The 22721-nt window shown below is 33.6% G+C and overlaps 2 protein-coding genes across 2 annotated transcripts in view; one reads left to right on the top strand and one right to left on the bottom strand.

Moving 5' to 3' along the window:
- LOC108726149 (uncharacterized) overlaps window positions 1-5167 on the top strand; it is an 18798-nt gene extending 13631 nt beyond the window's left edge. The window contains exon 2 of the mRNA XM_018453545.1: window positions 5157-5167. The gene's annotated coding sequence lies outside the window, so the exon portion shown is untranslated. The remainder of the gene's footprint in view (window positions 1-5156) is intronic.
- On the bottom strand, window positions 2131-21068 carry spz3 (Spaetzle domain-containing protein 3). The gene is made up of 6 exons (XM_018453546.1): window positions 20555-21068; window positions 12086-12323; window positions 7660-7784; window positions 7222-7494; window positions 2555-2680; window positions 2131-2406 (listed from the first exon to the last, which is right to left on the bottom strand). The coding sequence occupies exons 1-6, from the start codon at window positions 20992-20994 to the stop codon at window positions 2211-2213; spliced, it is 1398 nt and encodes a 465-aa protein (XP_018309048.1). The 5' UTR covers window positions 20995-21068; the 3' UTR covers window positions 2131-2210.
- Window positions 21069-22721: the final 1653 nt, after the last annotated feature.

Below are 22721 nucleotides of genomic sequence, written 5' to 3' on the forward strand. Positions count from 1 at the left end.
AATATGATTGGTTGGATCTATAAGTAACAACCAATTATATTCATTTGCTTGGCGAGCAGGCTAGCCGCTTTGTCAACTTGAACGCGCCTAATATTTCAAAAAGAATCAAGTCTGATTTTGTAATGACCTTAACCGTTAACTTATGCCGGTGCCGATAAAGTTCAACCATAGGATTTCAATGCTTTCGTTCATACTAACTTGCCGTATCAGTATGAACGAAAACATTGAAATCCTATAGTTGAACTTTACCTGCACCGGCATAAGTTAACGGTTACGGCCATTATAAATCAGGCTTCACCGTGCTGTCAACCAAATAAGCATCTTGATTTTAACTCAAATCTTTACCATACTTATCGAAAGATTATTTAAATACACTTTTTTTTAAACACAAACGAAATCCTTAACTAAATAACAATAACCTTTCAAAACTGCTCCAATCATACGTCGCTGCAAAGAAAAGAATGCACGAAGAAAAGGATAAACGCACATGGATGTGATAAGGATGCATTCAATTCAGTTGCAGCAACCTCAGTTATTTCATCGCAATTGGCAAGCCTGGATGTCGAACCGCAATGTGAGAGAGAATTAAAGAGAGACACTTGCAAACTGCACACACTATGGGCGGTATTCATAATCGATTCTTATATTCAAGACCGTCTCAAGTACAGTCTTAAGATGTCATGAATCAGAGAGCCGTATTAGCACCTTAAGACATTACTTAAGATGATCTTGAAATAAGAATGGACTATGAATACCGGCCTATGTTATCCTTCTACCATGCCCTAATGCCCGTATCAAATTAAGGGTGAAATCACACGCTATTCGGAATAGTGCTGATTGGTTGCTTCAATGATACATTCTCTATTCCGCAGTCTTTTTCCGCATCGTGTGATTTCACCCTAAGGATTGACGATTACGATTAACGATTGCTCGGCTCTACTTCAATCAATCACGATGCAGCGAGGCTGGGTTTTGTTTTGAGTGAACAAACCTACAATTTGAAGGAAGTAATGACCCATTTCAACGCTCGGAACCGTGCTAAAATTGACCTTCAACTCGAATTTGGTCATTTTTTCACATTGGCTGCGTTTACACCGTGCGCTTAGTCCGCGACCTATACGATAGGTGTCTGTTTAATATACAGGATAAACAAAGACATCTATTGTATAGGCCGCGGCCTAAATGCACGGTGTAAACGTAGCCATTAATCGGGCAGTTTAGGCTTCTTAAGGCGTATATATCGTTAAATGAACTTGAAAATGTAAAATGATTGCATCGTGTTCAGCGACCAAAAAACGTATAGTACCACATTTAAAATCCGGATTAAGCTATTTTTGCATCAAATCAAACATGTGTTAAGGAAAATCAGAACTTTGATTTAAAAATCGTTCACTACCCTGGTGGAAAAATGTTGCTGAAATTATTCCACGTTTTGGAACACTTTTCAACAAAATTTCAGCATTTCAAAAAAATTTCAGTTTAATTTCAGCGATTTTTAGCTGAAAAATTCATTTTCGACAAAATTTCAGCAAAATTTTCAGACAAATTTCAACAAGAATTTCAAAGAAATTTCAGAAAATTTCAGAGAAATTTCGGTTGGATTTCAATGATTTTTCAATATGTCAACTGAAAATTTCACTTTTAGTGAAGTTTCAGCAAATTTTCAGCAATTTCGCTGAAATGTTCCAAAATATGGAATAATTTCAGCGAAATTTTTTTACCAGGGTAGCGACTTCTAAATATATTTTTTAATAAAATTTGGGGATGTTCTTTTGGCATGAAATGGAAGCTTTTTAGCTGAGAGGCCGATTAAACAAAAATATTTTTTTTTCTTGTCAAGGGAACATAAGACGGTGTCATTAGTTTGACCTTGAATAGTTGATTGAAGTTGACCTTGAAATCACCGAAGCACCTCCACCTGAACAAAAATTATTATCCCCATAAGATAGCTCCCTTTACATCGTGTAATTTTGGTTATATAAATTTTTCTCTACACCTTATAGATTAGAAGATATTTCAGGTGGTAATAGTTGAGACACCCTGTATATACGTCACATTGAATTATTTAAGCATTAAAGATCCAGCTTCGACCGTTTTAGGCATTTAGTTTCTAGTATTGATTGTGTTCTCACATATGCGGTCTAAAATAAGGTTCTTATTGTTTACATAGCATATTTTGTAGCTTGTCAATCTCTATGTCAATTTCTAGATCAGTTTCGGTCATTAGATGAGGAGAACTTGCTACTGTTGACAGGATCGCATCTACATACGCAGCAAGAGGGAAATAGGAACCAGTCCATGAATATACCCTTACAGTCGTTATCCGGGTCGTACGCGAGCAATCTGTGCCACTTGTACTTCTGTTCGCATCCGCAGTCCCTGCTGCATCGATTTGTTTGTGTTTTTCTGCAAAGAAAAAAAAATACAATTTACCCTGTGTTTTTATTACGTAAGAAACCGTATATAAATCGATACATCCGTATGATGAACATTTACGAAAAATCACATAAAACATTCGAAATGAGATGACTCAGAAAACAGTTGTTTTACTCACGAGCACACTTCCTGATGTATCGCTTGTTCGAAATGTTGAGTATTCACAATGGCGCGAATCTTTCCTGCACTGTTGCTTGCCCAATAAGGAGTCACGATTTCAACTTTCGATTCGCACGCGTCAATTCTGCAACCATTACAGCGACATTAATTATTATATTTCCAATTATTTCGTAGCAGCATAAAAGAAAAAAAAGGAAACTGTTCTTCAACAAACAGAAAACTTTCTTATAAATGGGACTTTACGAGTATTATAAAAAAGTGTAATATTATTGAATCAATATAGTGTCTATAATACTGGATTGGCCCAGAAAAACAAACATCATAAATTATAAACAACAAAAAGCATAAATTCCTTCGAAAAAGTGCATCTTAACGTACTCAGCCAACGCAAAGTATTCCTGAAATATTCATAAAAGTTTCCTAAAGTCCCAAAAGAAAAATGTTCCGAGAGTATTTCGGTATATCCCAAAATATTTATGGAACTTCTATTAAAGTAAAGCAACTTCAATTAAAGCAATTTATGTGTATACCCTGGTGAAAATTTTTCTCATAATTTTTATACGAATTGGAACATTTATCAAAAATACTCAGAAATATTCGGAAAATTTACATCTTTTCTCAGAATTTTTCATACAAGTGAATTCTGAAATATTCTGAAATTTCTCATCCCATAATTTAAAAAATATTTTTTAATTTTTTAGATTTTATAACATTTCATCCGAAATTATACTTACAAAAACTTTTAGAAATCTTATGATATTTCATAAGTAACATATATGAAAAATTCTGAGAAAAGATGTAGATTTTCTGAGAAGTGTGCCAATTCGTATAAAAAATGTGAGAAAGTTATAAAATTATATAGAAATTCTGAAAAATTACATGAAAAATTCTGAGAAAAATTTTCACCAGGGTATCGTTACATATTCTGAGAATGTTGCATATATATTCCGCACACAATTTTAATTTTTTTATAATAGAAATTCTAAGTTTCGTCGTTCCTGAATCACTTTTTAAACAAAATTGTACTATGAAGAACACATTTCATATGCTTTCACCTTGGAGCCCAGTTTTGTGACTCATTTCCCAAGTGAAATGCTGTACGGTCAGGGCCAAAAAGGTTGCAACACTTTTTTTCGATGGGTTTCGGAATGCAGCCTACTTACCGAGCGATTGGTTCTTATTTGTCGATTCATGAATAAAGAACCAATCGCTCGGTGAGCAAGCTGCATTCCGAAACCCATCGAAAAAAGTGTTGCAATCTTTTTGGCCCTGACAGTACTTCTTATATCTTTTAGTTGATTTTTATTTACGAATAAATCTTTTCCGCGTTCCTCTGTCGGCAGAAACATGTATTGTTCGTGATATATTCAAGGTGATTTTCGTGATATATTCAAGGAATATTCATATTCTGAATGTTTCATCGACGTTTGTACATTCTGTGACAATTCATTTACTGTTCAGGAATACTTGGTACATTGAGAATACGACCCAAATTTTCTATGAATATTTTAGGCCTCGTTTCCATTGAGTGCGTCGCATCGTCATGAGTTAATCAATCAAAACGTCCCATATGTGTGTATACACATAACTTCTCTCTTTCTCTCTTTCATGATGCGATGCGTGATACACTCAGTGGAAACAAGGCCTTAGCATTAGCTAGGTATATACGAGGAGCATCACAAAATTAAGTATCCTTAGACCGGAATCAGACTACGTATTAAAGATTGAAATTGAAGATTGAAAGATTGAAATTTGACCAATCAAAACAATAGGAGCTAAAATTCCTTTATCCTCAGTGGTCAAATTTTAATTATCGTAGGAAAGAAAACCGATTATGCGAGTAGCTGGTGAATTATAGAGACTTTTCGTTTGAGTATTTTGGCAACATTTTTTAACTTAGTATCATCTGCAACTATTAAATCTATTGGCGTTGCTTAAAATTCCCAAAAATTGTTGAACTTAAAGTGAGATGGATACACATTTAGGCATTAAAAAGGGAAAAAATGAAGATACTGATTGTACATAACATGAACAGATCTATTGTTAGCTGAACAAAGTTAAGGTAATACTTTCATAAAATGATTTTCTTACGAATGTGCTAAAATAAATTTTTAAATACAAATAAATTGAAATACTCTCTATGCTTGTGTGCAATTAGAAACATATAGACCATCTAGTTTTTGAGATTATTGCAATTAAAATGTGTACTTACTAATAGTAAGTTACTATTTGCTCCATTAGTAAACTATTTATGATTCTAATCTGTAATAATGAATGGTAAATTCCTATAGTTACTATTCGCCTCGATAGTAATGATAGTTATGTCCCATAATACTACATGACATTACACACATAGTTCTCTGAATAGTTCTGAATAGCTATATTTCACAATAATTGCCAATAGCTCCTTGAAATTATTGAGAACTATTGAGGAATATAACTATTCAGAACTATTCAAAGAGCTATGTTCGAATATCATGTAGTATTATGGGACATTACTATTCATTACTATTGGAACGAATAGTAACTATTGAAGCATTTACTATTCGTTACTATTAGAATTATAAATAGTTTACTATTAAAGCAAATAGTGACTGCAGGCATTGATCATTTATTATACTACAGTAATGAATGGTAAATGTCTGTAGTTACTATTCGTTTCAGTAGTAAACTATTTGTATTTCCAATAGTAATGGAACGGTAATGTCTCATAATACCACTGACAATATAAATAGTTTTCTGAATAGTTCTAAATAGTTATTTCTCAATAATTCTCAATAGTTCCTTTCCATATGGGATGTCAGATATTTGTTAGAAAAATGGATTTAAAGTCCTCTATAAGCGGCTCCGAAAATGCGTTTAAATGACATTCTTTCATAACTTCTTTTTACTTTTTGGATTTTTCTACATACGTGTGAATAATATACGTAAATGGAATAGAAAAGAAAACTTAGGTCTCGATTCCAAGGTGGATGCTTAACATTTTTTTTATCTATCCCTCTCGAAGTTCGAATTGCGTTTGAATATGGTATACTTATAAAGTTGTATATATGAATCTATGTACGTATAAAAGGACATATATTTTCTTACTTGTTATACATTTTTATTACATTCCTGTTATTTTAATTCGTAAAATAATTATTTGATCTATATAATATAATTACAAAATTTTATTCTTTAATTGTGTGTGTGTGTGTGTGTGTGTGTGTGTGTGTACATATGGTAATGTATAAGAAAATATATGTACTTTTATACGTACATATATTTATACAATTTTAGAAGTGTTACCATGTCCAAACACAATTTGAACTTCGGAAGAGATAAATAAAAAAATGTTCAACACCCACCATTGGAATTGAGACTCAAGTTTTCTTTTCTATTCCACTTACGTATATTATTCACACGTATATAGAAAAACCCAAAAAGTAAAAAAAGGTTACGAAAAAATGTCATTTAAACCTATTTTCGGAGTCGTTTATAGCGGACTTTGAATCCATTTTTCTAATAAATATCAAATTTTCCGAGCGAATGACACTCATTTTAGTTAATAGAAGGTAGGATACTATAACTTCTAACCGTTACTTTTTCAAAACTAATTAGACATCTGGGTAACTTCCCTCGTAAGGATTTTTTACTCACAAGTAACATTATCCAACTCTCATTTACCAATCTGGATGAAACTATGCATACTTGTTTAACATTGAAAAATATTGAACCCGTGTTTTTCTATTTTTCCCCAAAATGAATTTTAAGGGTTGAAACTACTCCTCAATCACCTCCAAGAATGGATTTTAGATGAATATTTTTAATGTTTATTAGTTCAAAATTCACTGTCACAAGGTTTATACATTTATTGGAACCGTGCCTCATTAAATTCTGATTTTCGTTTCATTTTTGTTGTTTTTTGAAGTTAACATTGAAAAAATCAACTTGATGTCCAAACGACCGTGACATTTGACCTCCAAGATCAAGATAAGGACATCATTACATAGTTCTTCATCAACTCTACAACTTTCGTTGGAAACATATTTCCAACCTATATGCTCAGAACCATTCTCGTAGCGAGATAATACATTTTTGGGAGTGGTTGAGGGGTAGTTTCAACCCTTAAAATTTATTTTGGGAAAAATAGAAAAACGGGTTCGTATTAATATTTTTCAACGTTAAACAAGTGCGCATAGTTTCATCCAGATTGGTGAATGACTGTTGGGTAGTGTTATTTGTCAGTATGGTACGTACTATCTACCATATAAATGCTAAATAGCTTTTTATGAACACCCTATATATGTTCATCCATCACATTCTCCAAATCTTGCACCGAGTGATTTTAACTTTTTTCCTGCCCTTAAAAAATGTTTGGGTGGCGAAAGTTTCGACAGCGACGATAAAATCAGGGCTGAAGTGAAGGCCATAGTTTCGATCCAAAAAGACACTTCTTTTTTATTTCTGGTATTGAAAAACTGATGTCACATTATAGCAAATGCTTAAAAATTAATGGTGATTATATTGAAAAGAAACTTAAGGTTTAAGTTAATAGAATAAAAAAGTTTTATAATTGTCCTATCTTTCATTTTATTTCCTTATGATAGGAAATCTTATTTTTGGAATGCTCCTCGTAAAAATAAATGTAAAATGATAATAATAAAGGATTTATCCGGCTCTCACCTGCTACTCTCTTTGCTGCGATTTTTCCCGAAAGACTGTCTGGCATTTCTACTCTTACTAAAATATTCTTCGCCAATCTTGCTTTCTATATGCAAGTCATCATCTTTGGACCCGCCGTTCAGGATATCGTGTTTTCGCGCTTCTCTACTTTTTCTTCGCGTTTTAGTACGATGCCCGCGTTCATTCGATCTGTACTCTGGATTCATCTCAAAATCACCGTACATTCTTTTCATTAATGCTTTATTTTCGTCAATAAAACGTTCTATGTGTTCTCTGCAAGAATCGATTTAATTAAATTACAATTCATGTTAGTTAATTGCACATTGCCCTTAAGTTTTCTTACTTTCTCCACCAATAAGTTTTGTTTAACTGTAGTTAGATATAATATTATCTCTAGGAGCATATTAAAAAGTAACAAATAGAATTATTCATACGCACATTGGATATGTGTTTCCAGCGGTCGGACAGAACAATTGATGATATCTCTTGATACATGGTGCGCCTCGTACCAAGTCTCCTTTCAGTTCAGCACCCAGAACTATTGAAAGCGCAGTCCATAATATCTATGAATCAATATATTTATTAATTACAAATGTGATATCGCAAGATATTGGATAGCACAAAGAAAAAATGTGCGACTGTCACTGTATTTGGTATATAATTCCTATCATAATCGCGATTATTTAAATTTCGCAACAAAATTAAAAATTGTTCTTTTAACAAAATAAGGAAAAATGTTACTGAATAAATTTATTTCTAAAATAATCTTCTCCTCTTCTTCTTTTTATGTTAGGCCTCTGGCCAATATTATACCTCCCTGATATGCTTATGGTGCGCACGCTGATTATTCAATTGCCACAAGTATATGGAATCTACACTTTTAATGCCAATTCCGAACGGCGGATTTTTCGAAAGGTGCTTCTGTGAACAAGGATACTTTCTGGAGTTTGCCGATCTTTTCCGAGAGGAGACACGGGCGTAAATATCTTCCTATCAGGATCGAACTCAAGACCACTGGCACGATAGACTAGTGCGCTTTCTACCATGCCATGCTCGCGTTCAATTTAAAAGAATCTGTTATTGGGATGCTGGAGCGACGGCCGAACTTGATCGAGATCGATAAAATAGATTTTGTATCGTCCGCGCTTACGCCCTTTTCAGACTTAGGCTCTCATGCGTTGTGAGCAGCTGTGAGCACTCACGTTTCCAACTGTTTCCAGCCGCACGCCGTTTCCACTCGCTCGGTTTGATCGTGAATGCTTACATTTTGTGTGTGAGCATTTAGACAGAACGCAGTCTAAAATATGATTGCGTTCTAAATCATACTGTCAGTACTAAAAATCTATCTAGTGACTGAACAGAAATTAACGTGTCAATTTTACATCTTAATTATAATACTACACAGTCAGTAGACAGATTTTTTATAATAAGAATGTGTAGCTATATAGTAGCTATTCAGTGACTGGATAGAAAACTTATATAGCGGCAGACTGGCCGGCGGCCGAGAACGCTCGGCATGGCGGAGCACTCCCACGGAAATTCCCGTCAGTGCAATCGCGTTGATGCAGGCTGGTTGTCGGCCGAGAATGCTCGACGAGGCAGAGTACGCTCTGCCTCAGAACTCTCGACGATGCAGTGAGCTAGGATAGGCCGGTCGGTCGCTATCGAGAACATTCGATAATAGAAGAACACTGTCTATTACTTTTTTGCGCTACTAGAACGGCCAGGAGTCGGAGCTAGATGAGAGAGAGAAATCGGAGTAGCAATCGGAAAAACAAGAAAGCCGCGCGATAAAAATCGCGGCTTTTATACCGGATTATTACTCCCGCTCGTATTGTTCCGGAATCGTTCGGTGATTCCCGCCAGTTAGCAATACGAGCGGGAGACGCGTGTTTCGGCAATTCTCGTACAGGTTCGAAGTTCCTCGGCGGAACGGCTGTCTCCTGCGAATTATTCCTCGATTGTTTCGCGCGGGCCGGTGGCGATACTGACGGGTCTCGTAACGGTACATTGGGGGTGCATCGTTACATCCTTATATGCGTAAAAGTTGTAATTGAATATTCCTCTTACACTTGAGGATAAAATGACAGTAAATAGGATGTTTCGACAAACGTCGCCAGCCACTATTTTCAATACTCTCAATACGTTAAAATTAATCGATTCGAGGGAGGTGAATCATCAGTACGTGGTTCCCAGGTGGATCGCGCGTGAAAACTCGAGTAGCTTCGAAGAGCCGATTTAATGGCTGCCGTATGAAACAATAAAATTCCGAGCCACGTGCCATCCACCCGATAGCCTTTATCGTTTGAGAGAAATACTAACTGCCGATCCGCGCTCGTCTCCTTGCCACAGAAATAAATACAAAATACAAAATACAATTTTTCCTGCTTGAAACCGTCATTAAAACGATTTTTAGAATAAAAATTTTGGATGCTTTATATAATTCGAAATATTTTAAGTTAATGAAATGCTGTTTGAACGAATAAAAGTATGTCCAACTTACTTCCTAAATTACTCTTTCACATTTCCTCAATTTATGTTTTATCATATCTTTATGTGTTTTTACAGTTTAAATTCTTGATTATGGACTATAAATAAGTAAAATATGCAAGTTTATATTGCATTACATTATTTAATTGTTTGTGACATCTTCTCTCATAGGAAGTGGCTTCTTATCCATATATGTATATAGGGGGAAGATGTCACTTTTGCAAGATATGATATATCAATTTTTTTCAGTAATACGAAATATTAAACATTAAATTTGTAAAGGACCTAGCGGAATAAGTACAGTAAAAATGCCCCCACGGCTTTTAAAGTTAACCTTTTTTTCTAAGGTTACTCATATAAAAAGACACTTATATCAAATTTTACTATCAAATTTTAGATTTCTATATGGAGACCTGATCAAGTTAGAGAGTGAAAAAACGATTTTTTACAAATTTACGAATTTAATTTAGTAAAAATTCAAATAAAATTCTGAAAAATTGATTACTCCAAAACACTGAATGAGGATTTTTAAAAAATCTTTTTCAATGCGAATTTCAATTCTGAAAAAAATAAAAATAACTTTTAAACATTTTTTTCACCTCAATTCCATTGATCGACCACCTTAAAAAAATTTCATATCAATTTCTGTTCAACAAAAAAATATATCTTTTTTAGATTTTTTCAAAAGGTGGGCCACATTGAGAAAAATTAAATTATATTTTTTTGTTAATTTGATGAAATAATGAGCAACACAAACCGTTTTTATCAGCTCTCTAATATTTTATTTATCTATAAAATTCTCTCTCTCCATATTAAAATATTTTGATGAACACAAATTGAAAATGACATTCTCATTTTTCAATCATTGGTTTGAAAGGCAGTTATTTATTTAATTAATTACGAATTATATACATTTATACGTTAGACTATCGTTTTTAAAAAATAAAGGGGGGGGTATTATAACTAGATCAACTTGCTTCACATCGTCGATGGAGGGTTCTGTGATATCCGAAACGTTCGGTTTTACATTTAATGTTAAAGTGAATTTATTTTGAACAAATTAAAATTTTTGCTTATTCACAATTATTGGCCTTTTATTAATTATTGTAATTACATTTATATTCTGACACACAGTTATCATATATTATACTAATATATCATACAGGGTGGCCCACGTAAAGTGTTACAAGCTAATAACTCTAAAAATATTTGTCCTATCAAAAAGTTGTTCATAAGAAAGTTTCATATATTCGAGGGGCCTTTCTAACTGTGTAAACAAAAGTCCACCCCTGCCCCCCTTCAAGAAGGACGGAGGGTAATTTCAAAGTTTCAAATAGGACCTCCTCTAAAATGTTACATATTTGGATTCTACGGGGAAAAACAAGTAAACTTTGTTTGAAACATTTTTTTCGAAAATGCTCCTATCAAAAGTTATGAACATGTAAACTTTTAGCCATTTTATTCATGATTGAACTCCATTGACACAAAGTTGTGTTCATGATACAATGAAAACGAAAATGAACTTGATGTTAACCAAAAGAAACATAAATACACACATTTCGGGAAACATAAATACAGATCTATGTATTTAGTTAGTTATGAGCTGGTTTTCATGCTATCAAGTTCGAAAGTCATAGCTTATTTTGATGTGGAAGTTAATATTTTCTTAATTCTGGGAGAATGTGAGAAAAATTATCGACGTGCAGCGCAATTATTTTTAGAACGTTATAATATTCAAAAATCGCATATGGCATTTCTTTGTTTAGAAAATCGTTTGCGTGTACATGATCAATTAAGTGCAATTAAAAGACAAAAAGCAAATCCAGTAGTTAATAATGATAATTGTGCTAATATTCTCGCTGCAGTTGAAGTAAATCCACATGTCAGTCAATGCGAATTAGCAAACACATCTGGAGTTAGACCTACCTGCAGTACTGTTTGGAAACGTCCTAACATGATGTCAAAATGACGTTCCCGCAATGACGTCATAGTCTGAGACATTTGACCGATCATTAAGACGTCATTTAGTGACGGCATCCATGGTCAGTAAATGACCAAAATTTGACGTCAAAATGACGTGTGTTTGCTATCTATTCACTCCAACGAATGCGTTAAAGTGAGTAGGAGCTAAGGTAGGAGCATGCGACGCGAACAAATGTTGTTAGTACTAGGTAGTATATAATAAAAAGAGACCGAACCTCTAAATAATGTGCGTGCGACGAAGACAACAACTAAGGTTGGCTAAACTGGGACTACGAACGACCACCGAGCAAGCGAGAGAACAGAGAATTAGAGAGAGAGTTCACGCTTGTGAACCGAGCACACCATGTAATCTTCCCATCATGATCGCATCTGATTTCTCGATATTACTCACCGGTATCTGCACAAATGTCCCGTTGTTTAGTTGGGGATACGAGTACAGTGGTACCACAGGTACAGTGTTGTTCTTCAAAAAGATTGGACCCTGGATAGGTGTGACATGCGTGTTCATCGGTATGTCGTGATCTTCGTCATCGTAGTAATCATCGAAATCATCGTCGTAATCCAACACGGCGTGGATCGAAGTCTTAGTATCCGGACCGATGGAGCTCCCGCCACTGACACTCGTGTAACTTTAAACAAATTAAACAGGGTATTAACAGTGATGTGTCGTACAAGCACTTACAAAGAATTACCGCGCATATGTACGCACACTGAGAAAATAGTTTACTTGAAAGAAGGAAATATTACGTGTTTCAAGAAAATAATTTCTTTGAGGGATCCTTGAAACATATTTACTACGGAGAAATTGAGGGCATCTACCACGAACGCTCGTTGTTTTTCAGCGAAACTTGTCTTAAAATAAATATATTAAGAATTACAATAAATAAAAATATAAACGTTTCGGCCTCAGATTAGGCCATCCTCAGTATATAAAGTCAAAAATATAAAATTCACATATATATAAATCTAAGTTATTTCTTTTAAAATGGCTACAAATTTACATACGCACGCTCGTTAAATTTATTTTATAAGCTTTCTTTAGTTTTTCGCATATTTAGAATGTATCCAGCGAATTTCATCTTGTATTCCAATCGATTTCAATAGAAAAAAATATTTTACAATTCCATTTATTAATACAATTTCTGATAAATTCAATACTATAGCTTCAACTAATAATTTTTGCAAGCGTGCGAAGAAATTACAGACGCACAATGTCAGTCAGCCACTCGTTCTCTCATGGATAGATGTTAATGCTTGTGTCCGGGCTGGAGATCATCATTTTGAACAAAACATTTAAGGGGGGAAACTCATAGAGAAGGTTGAAAAAATCGAAATTTTTTCATAAATCAATAGTATGTAACATATAGAACAAACTATCAAGGTCGTAGAACTGAATTCGAAAATTTAAGGCAGAAATACGGCTCTCGATTAGTGATCACCGCGGCGCGCTGTGCCGAGCGATACTCGAAGATATATTGTAAATACGTATCGCCCTTTCTGTCAGTTTTTTTGTAGTTGCTCGAAAAGAGCAACAGGCGGCTTTATTATTCCATTTTGAGGAAGAACAAGGATTGATTTACGGACCTGGCGTTGCAGATTAGCATAAAACAGCTGTAAGTTTCCGAAAAATGTTTTTTTTCTGTATCGAAAATTACGCGTTTTTCTCGAAACGAAAATTTTCGAGCCGTGTGGAATGTAGCTCAAACAATTTTTAAACAACGAACTTCTCCTTGCGTACACATATTCTATAACATCTTCACAGCATGAACCTATTTTTACATAAATGTTTTTGAAATAAGCAATTGTTTTTTTTAGTATTATTTGTCTAAAAAATTTTTTTTTAGAATGTCACTATTTTTTCATTTTTGCCTTTTTTAACTTAAAATTAGGTTCATGTTGAGCGTATATTCATTAACTAACGTTTCTATTTTGAATTTTTCATTTCAGATAAAAACAGCAGTCCCTACACTCCACAGTGCGAAGCACTTTTTTTTTTAATGGTTGGACATATATATATCCTTATAACATTAATATTTAAATATATATTATAAAAACAAATTTTTTTTTCAAATTTACAATTAAATAATAAAGTACACTAAAAGTTTCAAAAAGATTAATTCAACACATTCTTCACAATAAATTTCCGAATATTGATGAATTTTTAGCTATTTACTTGAGTTTTCCCTTAATAATAAAATTTTGATTATTGTAAAGCAATAAAGAGGATAGACCTTATTTCGACATTATTCATTCCTACAGTTCTGTAACTTTAGAAGTAAATATCTCTTGAACGAAGAGTTTGTGAATATACGTCCAGAGGAAAATTTTTATTTGTTTTGAGATCCTGAATTCATATTTTAAGTTTGACGGTTTAACCCCCGGGAACACCCTGTATATATACAGGATGTCTGGTAAGTTTTGACAAAGCGTTTAGGTGTAGATAGAGCGGATTAAACTGAGACGAAAAGTCCTCTACCATTTTGCAATTTTCGCAATAGTTAACAAGGTATTAATTACTAATTATTGCCGAATATTAATCTTCAATAATGTTTTACTTAAATTCTATTAACTTTACAGAAAAACTGCAAGAGCCAAAAATTGTTTGCTTCCTTCTCTAAGAACTCTATAGAACTCTAAGAACTTTTTCAGAATTTTTTATCAACTTTTTAGTATTTTCTTACTTTCCGAACATGAAAAAATACAGTATTAAAAAATTCTAAAGAAATTCTTAAAAAATTCTTAGAGCTTAATGAGAAGAAAATAAACAATCTTTGCCTCTCGCTGTTTTTCTGTAAAGTTGATAGTATTTGAGTAAAAAATTATTGAAGACTAATATTCAGCGATATTTAGTAATCAATGTCCCGATAATTATTGTGAAAATTACAAAATGGTATAGGACTTTTCGACTCACTTTAGTCTGCTCCATCTACATACAAATGCTTTGTCAAAACTTACCAGACACTCTGTACACACGCACACGAACAGGATGTTTCAAAAGTAACGATAAATCTTTCGCATAGGGGCAGAATGGACTAAACTGAGAAGAAAAGAGTAGTAATACAGGAGCGGTTCTAACTCAGGCAAGGGAAATGGAGGAAGCGCGGGGGGAAGGGAAGAGATAGTGCGGGGAAGGCCCAGGGTCGATGGTATCGGTGTTTACGTAAATATTTACATAAACAACGATATCATTGATACGTGCCGTCTTGTTGTGACGTCACGTATCATGTTCCCTTGGGGAAGAGAAGGAGGGGGAGACGGCCTTTAGCAGATTGCCATGTGGTGATGTTTCGCTGTGCGTTCTTTTGGGGTGAAGAGGGGGATCCTGGGCCCCGCCGCCGCCGCCACCGCCGCGGCCAACCACTGAACCACCGCCCTCGCACCCTCGCCAAAATACGCCACGGTATTATTTAATGTTACTATTAAATTGTAAAAAGATTTTTACTTACTTCCTCCTCCTCCTCCTCCTCCTCTCCTCCACTGAACAAAGAAGAAGGGTCAATAAGATGGGTTTTTGGGCCTATCAGTCTCAAAGCGTGTCGTTTTATTCTTCTATCCAAGGCTCATAACGCCCTGAAATGGTTTTTTTTTCACAAATAATTTGATCCGGAGGAAGAACCATTTTTAAGTTTCCATTTTATATGGGTTTTTGTACTTTAGAGCAAATCACGATGCGTTTCATATTCTAAATATTGCTCGCGCAAGATCAAACTTCTCTAAAAACTGCACATATATATGCACTATAACATATGTCAGAGCCATCATTTTCCGTGAAGTACTTGATCTTCAAAGAAAGACTTATCTTTTACAATTTCTTTTACGTTAACTTTAAAATATTTACTTTATAAGCTTCGTCAGGAATAATTCCTACAAAATGGAATAAACGAACTTGAAAATGCGTAAAATACAGGAAAAAATATTGACCAACGAGGAATAGGTATAATAGGCCTTCAATATAATTCTTACGCACACACAATTTCAAGGTATTTTGAGATTTTTCGGGGACAATCTCTTTTACAATAAAAACTGTAGAAAAAATAAATCAAACGAACTTAACGAAAAATATGTTTTCGAGCAGAATTCTTGAATGAAGTAAATAAATAATGATCAGGGTTGGGTAAGTTAACTTTTTTTTCTTAACTAACAAGTAACACTACCCAAGTGTTAATCACCGACCGTCTTGAAATTTGGTCTACATATTCTTTAATGGAAAATATTTGATACGTATTTTTTTATATCGGCTAAAAAACATTTTAAGGGGGCTAAAAAAATGTTTTAACATTGTAAAAACTACTATCGCAACGTGTATATTGTGTATGTAACATGTGGTGTAGTTAAACCGTACTTTGCATAAAAATTTTTTAATATATAAAACAAGAAACAAAAAACAAAAAAACACAAAAAATAACAAAACTAAAAAAAATAAATAAAATTAAAAAAAAAATGGGGTCTATAATAGCACTGCAACCTCCTCGCGGTAGACCCTGGAAACTACTATCACAGTAGGCTAACTGCAGGCAAAACAAAGAAGTGTATTTTAAAATAATTATTTATTCTAATTTTGAAAATCTGACTCCAAGTTCGTATTAAGCGACCCCAAAAACACCAGTATTCACATTCTTATGGAAATTAAACAATTTCTTGAAAATTCGTCAGCCATATTGGATACGACATTTTGAATTTTAAAATTCTGACTTCAGATTCGTAATCCCCGATACCAAAAACCCCCAGGTAATACATTTCAGCCAATTTTAAATGTATTTTTCAAACATCCAAGCAAGAAGCCCACGGTGACACAATATACACGTTGCGATAGTAGTTTTTACAATGTTAAAACATTTTTTTAGCCCCCTTAAAATGTTTTTTAGCCGATATAAAAAAATACGTATCAAATATTTTCCATTAAAGAATATGTAGACCAAATTTCAAGACGATCGGTGATTAACACTTGGGTAGTGTTACTTGTAAGTTAAATTAAAGTTAACAGCCTTGAAAATTTAACTTAATTAAAATAAAGTTAATTCATAATGAAATTAATTGAATTAAAAGTTAAGTTAATAAAAAAAGTAATTGAAAAGTTAAAAGTTAAATTGAACGAACAACCAAAAAAAAAGAAAAAAGAAAAAGTTTGACCATTTTACATAATTTTTTTCGTATTTTTCCTTTCTCACAGCATATTTATTAAAGAATCTGGTTATTTTTGTTCACGAGTAACGATTATACAATACAAAATTACTAAATTATATACTCATTATCCTCTCGCATTGTGTTTAAGGATTGACTTCAAAAAAATCAAATTAAAAATTAATAGTTACCGATAAAATGTAATTAAATTAAATTAAAAAGTTAAGAGTCTAAAATGTAACTAAGTTAAAATTAATTAACTTTTTAATTTAACTTTTATCTTTTTAATTTAGCACTACCCAACCCTGATATGTATATATTGCTAATTATTCAACGAAATACGACGCAATATATTTATTTATATTCAAAAGAGTTAAAATGGAGAAAATGTTTGTAGGTTGCGTACTTCAGAATATCCCGGATACCAATCACGAAAAAATCACGAAAAATATGGAGCGAATCCGATATACAAAGGCAAGACATCATAACGAGGAGAAGCGAAAGACTCAAGCAGGACAATGAAGATAACCAATGACCATGATGACAACGGACATAACCAACAAGGTAACAACGGAGATAACCAACAAGGTAACAACGGAGGTAACCAACAAGGTGACAACACTTCTGAAGAATAAGGAAAGTTAAGGAAAGGTATTTTAACAACGTCAAAAGGTATGGAATTTTGTTATTACGTATGGTAAGATATTATTTATACGTACCCATTCAAATGCGTACATTTATCCATTTATGTACAATTACTTCCTATAGATTTTACTGTCCCATACAGAAGAAAGACATCGAATATATTTAATGGATATCCAATAGACGTCGTAACGTACGTATTCTCGCATAAACATATATCGTTTGGAAATGAGTTTCGTTAAGAGCTCAATTTAAGTGATTTAAATTTTTTATTTACATGACATTTTATTTTTGTTCATTTTTTACAAAATAAAATAGGTTTTGATATGTAATTTATTCAATGGGTGCGTTCAGCAGAACGTTTGTTTTGCAACTGTTGTAAGTTTCCTTCGCGCTAATTGGATCATACTTTTAGATCTAGAAGAATGGTCCTATCTCAGCAGACAATCATAAAACGGTTGCAAAACTGTTGAGTCTGCTGAACGCAGCCAATGTCGTTTCAACGTTGCAGCAACATTAACAATCAATGTGGAAAAATCAATATAGATACAACATTGATAAAACATTTCATAACACACTTCGAACACACTTCAACATTCAACATTGGAACATCTCAGCAACATTCTTTCAATGTTCTGTACTGTATGGGTTATGTGTGTGCAATGTTGTATTCATTTATTGATAATATATTGGTCATGTTCAGCAGATTCAACTGTTGCGGAGAGGATCGATGAGCGCTCGTTGCTATTAGATGATCTAAAAGAATGCACCGATACGAGCGAGTGCTCACTGATCCGCTCCGCAACAGTTGAGTCTGCTGAACGCGACTATTATGTCCTAACCTAAAATGGCATTGGATGTAAAAAAAATGTGCTACTACAGCTTTGTACCGATATAACTGTTAGTTAAAAATCTGTATTTTATATATGCTATAGAATTTTAGTATTGATGATATATATTGGAACGCAGCCTACATTGCATGTGTACATAATATAACTATATTTCTGAAGCCCGATTCCACAAATGTAAGATTAACTTATTGGAAAATCTAAAATTAAAGTAAATGTTATATTTGTGGAACCGAGCCTAATACATGTTTTCATCTCTGAGCTAAGATGGTAATATAGGAAACGGAATAAAAATATCGATAATTATCGATCCAATTTCCTGCATGATCATGTTAACTCTAAAGGACGTAAGCATGTTATACATTGGAAATGAAAATCTATAATATCGACCTCGATCAAGTTCGGTCGTCACTCCAGCATCCCTTTAACATCGTAGGGTTTCTCCCCTTGATCGGAGTATTAGAGTAGAATATTATATTATTAATCGGAGTATTAGAGTAGAATAGAAACAAATAATTGTCCCAGTTTTCAAAACTTATTTGTGTCTAAAAAAATGATAAGAGCATCTTAAAGTGAAAATTTTAAACTTTTTTTTCTTTTTTAACGTATACTATACGTTATTCCGTTCGTTTTTTTATGAGTCAAAGTCAAAAGAACCATTTTCACTTCAATGTTGAATAACTCGGTGAAAAAAAATCGTACAACATTCATCAAAAAAGTAAATTAAAGGAAAGGTTCACGTTTTCGAAAACTTTAAACTGTATTTGTGACCGACTTCTCATTTATGGCATGAAACTTCGCAAATTTCACAAAAAATTTTAAAATTTTACGGATCATTGTTTGTTATCGTGTAGCTCCGTAAAAATCAGCCAAATCGTTATTTGAAGTAAAGATCTGAAAGGTAGAGATTTCAAGCTACAAAATACTTTTTCGTACGTCTCATTCTGACCATTTATGTAGAAGTTACACTCATTTAAAGTTTACTCATTTTTCGAAGGCGTGAAAGGTGGTGCTTGGATTTCCGCGGTTAGTGTATTATAACATGTGAAGATGCTCATTGCTGCCAGAGGCAGCATATCTTCTTCTTTATATATATCTTCTTCTTTATTAATTTTTTCTTCCTATTCTTTTTATTTTCTTCTTTTTATTTTTTCTATTTTATGATGTTCCAATTATATTTTCTGATAATCAGTTTACCTTTATCTTTTTTTGACAACAGATACGGTCACATTACACAAAGTTCCATTCCATTGTCATATTCAATGGCAGGATGACCATGACTAGCGCATTATATGCTCTTTCATCGAATTCCTAAATTATAAAGAACATTTTCACAATCTGACACAAGAGTCTGCAGTTTTCGATGATTGGTCTCGCGTAAAGGAACCACGGTAGTGTCGTTGCGATTGGCTTAGCGCTGAGACACTATCGTATTTCTTGATAGGCCATTAATCTTCAGATGCAATAAGCAAGTAATTCGGATCAATAAAGTTTTCATGCTGATTTTAATACTTATTTATTAACATTGAAAATGACCTCACGTTTAGGACGAAATGTTTATATATGTGATGTTTAGATATGTGAAATGTGTATTATATATATGTGATTGTTTTTAATACATTGTTATGTGGTGCGAGGTTTGCTATTTTATGTTAATCTTTTCATTAACGTTTCCAAGCGCTCCACGGAACACTTTTTGTGTATATCACGAAAATTACTCTGCGAACAGTACGCATCCCCGTTGATAAATGGTCGTGGCGGAGATGCATTAATTCGTAGATAAGAATCACATAGGAAAAAATATGAACAGCGCATTTCGCTTCTGAAGTAAGTCCCCAAAATTTGGCTTTAATTGAAAATAGAAAAAATGTGTTTCTAACACAATATAATTTCATTACAAAATTTATTCAAGGACCTCTGGATCAAAAATTGCTGAAAAAATTATAATTTTGCGAAATATATATGAAACGTCCTTCGAATATGTTACAATGTATAAATGGAATATTTAACGATTATTTCAATATTACTCTTTCTGAACATATTTCGGGATATTCCGAAATATTTTAGGAATATTATTTTGGGATTTTAGAAACATTTTAAGAATATTCTTAGAATATTTAGCATTAGCTGGACATCGATCTAAATTAAAGATACCGTAAACGATATTTTATTATTGATTAAAATTGTATTATGAGAGATAAGCGTAAGAAATATAAATAAAAAGAAAAAGAAAAGAAATTTACATTTACCCAATAGGTTTTTCTGGATGATTTTGTTGCTCTTCTATCCGAGGTTTGATGCGTTCAGGCGATTGCTGATACTGAAATGATGAGGGAAGCGATGGCGGTCTCATGTGTTGTTGTTGCTGCCTTGGTTGCGTCCTTCTAAAGTCCTGGTTGTATACATTGTAATGGGTGCCTTGTGTCGAAAAGGTCGTGTGTTCCGTATAAATCTCATGATTCTTCTGCTGAGTAAATTGACTACGTTGATGTTGATGGAATCTAATTGGTGGAGTATAGGGCTCATTATGAAAGTTTTCTCGTTCAGCGTAACTGATCGTAGATCCCGATGGTAACGCGGTGTTCAAACGAAGACTGTTGGCGGTCGTGTAGCCCTCGGTTGAGCCCGCGTAAAGAAACGGTGCCATTGTAACCGATTGATAAGGCAAACTGAAATTCACCAACGCCATTTCTCTTGCATTCGGAAGGATTCTCCTAAGCACACATTCAAATTCAAATTTGTCTTTCACTTGCGAACGGTAAATCTCTTTCCGACATATCTCTTTTCAGTCTTTAATGCTGATGTTGCTACATAAAAGATCGAAGAAAAGATCTGGATATCGATTAATCAAGACCACGTTTCTCATGAACACACAATTGAAGTTGAACTGAAAATTGAAAAAATTGTAATATTGTACCAAATCAGTAAAAGGAAGAGTCACGCGCATAAAGTATTATTTTCATCGTAAAATTATATCATTACTAAGTTTATTATCGAGTCGATTTAGTAAAATCTCAATCCTAATTGTAGATATCACCGTTAAAGAAAATGAATAAAGTAGTATATTGGAATTATTTCGCAACTGATTTTCTACATCGTTTCGAGAAACAATCCGTGATAATTAATCGTTAACTTGGATCACGATCACGTTCTCAAGTATACTATTTGTCCGTACGAAGGGAGAATAACGAACTATATCATTCGTTGAGTCATGCGTAGAAAGTGCTTTCCGCCTTGGATCAAGTGGTAAGATACACAAACATTGTGACATAAAAGGCGATCGCGTAAATCGCAATTTAGCGAAGTGGAAATCGCAATGCATGCAAAATAAGCGAGCTAAAAAGAATGCTATTTTTCGCAATAAGTTTCTTTTTTTCTTTCTTTCTAATTTAATTTAGGGGGGATTATTAGCGTTTTCAGAATGATTGTGTTGAAAGCCCGAAAGTCATCGGCGCGCAACAATATCTGGAATAAATTGATTTAATAAAGAATATATAATGTGTTATTTGAAACATCTAACTTTGACCGATCATGGCCTTCTTTATCCTATTTGATAAGAAAAAAATGCTTCTAATCTATCGTTGAATAATCTGCGATGAATTATCACTTGACACGTATCATCTGACTGATCGAAAATTGTCCGACGATTGTAAATGTAATGTGATTTGTGAACGAAACAAGAAAGCAAAAGCAATAATCGCAATCATATGTGAAGTTCAGTTTCTACGTATTTTATATCTTTACTCCTTTTTATTTTGATATAAAACTAAATTTGCTCATGTTGCTTTTGAATAATCCTTAAAAAATTTTGCATTTAAACGAGCGCACTTAAATGTGTATTTGGGTATGGAGGAGAGAAAGGATATTCTCAGTGCAAAAAGTGCAAGCTACACGAACAGACCTATACTGCCTTATCTTAAAAGGAGAGTAGATGAATGAATGTCTATTGCAATGCAGAGAATGTTGAAAGCTAACAATAAGAGAAAAAAGAAGCGATTGTTATGTCAATGCGATGCCAGACCGACGAAATTTACTTGGAAAGTCAAACGAGTTTGGGTTGTTCGTCACTTTCGCCTACTGGATTACTCTTTCCAATCGAATATGCAAAACGATTTTCACTAAACGTAAAAGCAGGACCATCTTACCTGCATTGATCTCGTCGCGAAACTCTTTATTTTCTATGAAATAAACGTTTAAGATTTGCGCGAAATGAAAATAATCTGTACGACAATTCTGTAATCATCCTCTTTCCTTACCTGATATATATGTCTCATATACGTTACATTACGGTGAATTACGGTAGTTTTAAGTATTTATCTCATATTGTGTAATTTAAGTGCACAGCAGAATGGAGAGAGAAAAAAAGAAAATTAGTGCAGAAAGAAAGCATTAGCCGTAATTGATTCACAAACTGAC

The sequence above is a fragment of the Mycetomoellerius zeteki genome, unplaced genomic scaffold, assembly GCF_001594055.1.
Source record: "Mycetomoellerius zeteki isolate Tzet28-1 unplaced genomic scaffold, Tzet1.0 scaffold39, whole genome shotgun sequence".
Taxonomy (NCBI): Eukaryota; Metazoa; Arthropoda; class Insecta; order Hymenoptera; family Formicidae; genus Mycetomoellerius; species Mycetomoellerius zeteki.

Coding starts and splice junctions, on each gene's coding strand:
- spz3 (XM_018453546.1), bottom strand. CDS start 20,994: ATGGCGTTGGTGAATTTCAGTTTGCCTTATCAATCGGTTACAATGGCA. Junction 7,785..12,085: donor GGACATTTGTGCAGATACCG/GTGAGTAATATC, acceptor ATTGATTCATAG/ATATTATGGACTGCGCTTTC. Junction 2,407..2,554: donor ATACATCAGGAAGTGTGCTC/GTGAGTAAAACA, acceptor TTTTCTTTGCAG/AAAAACACAAACAAATCGAT.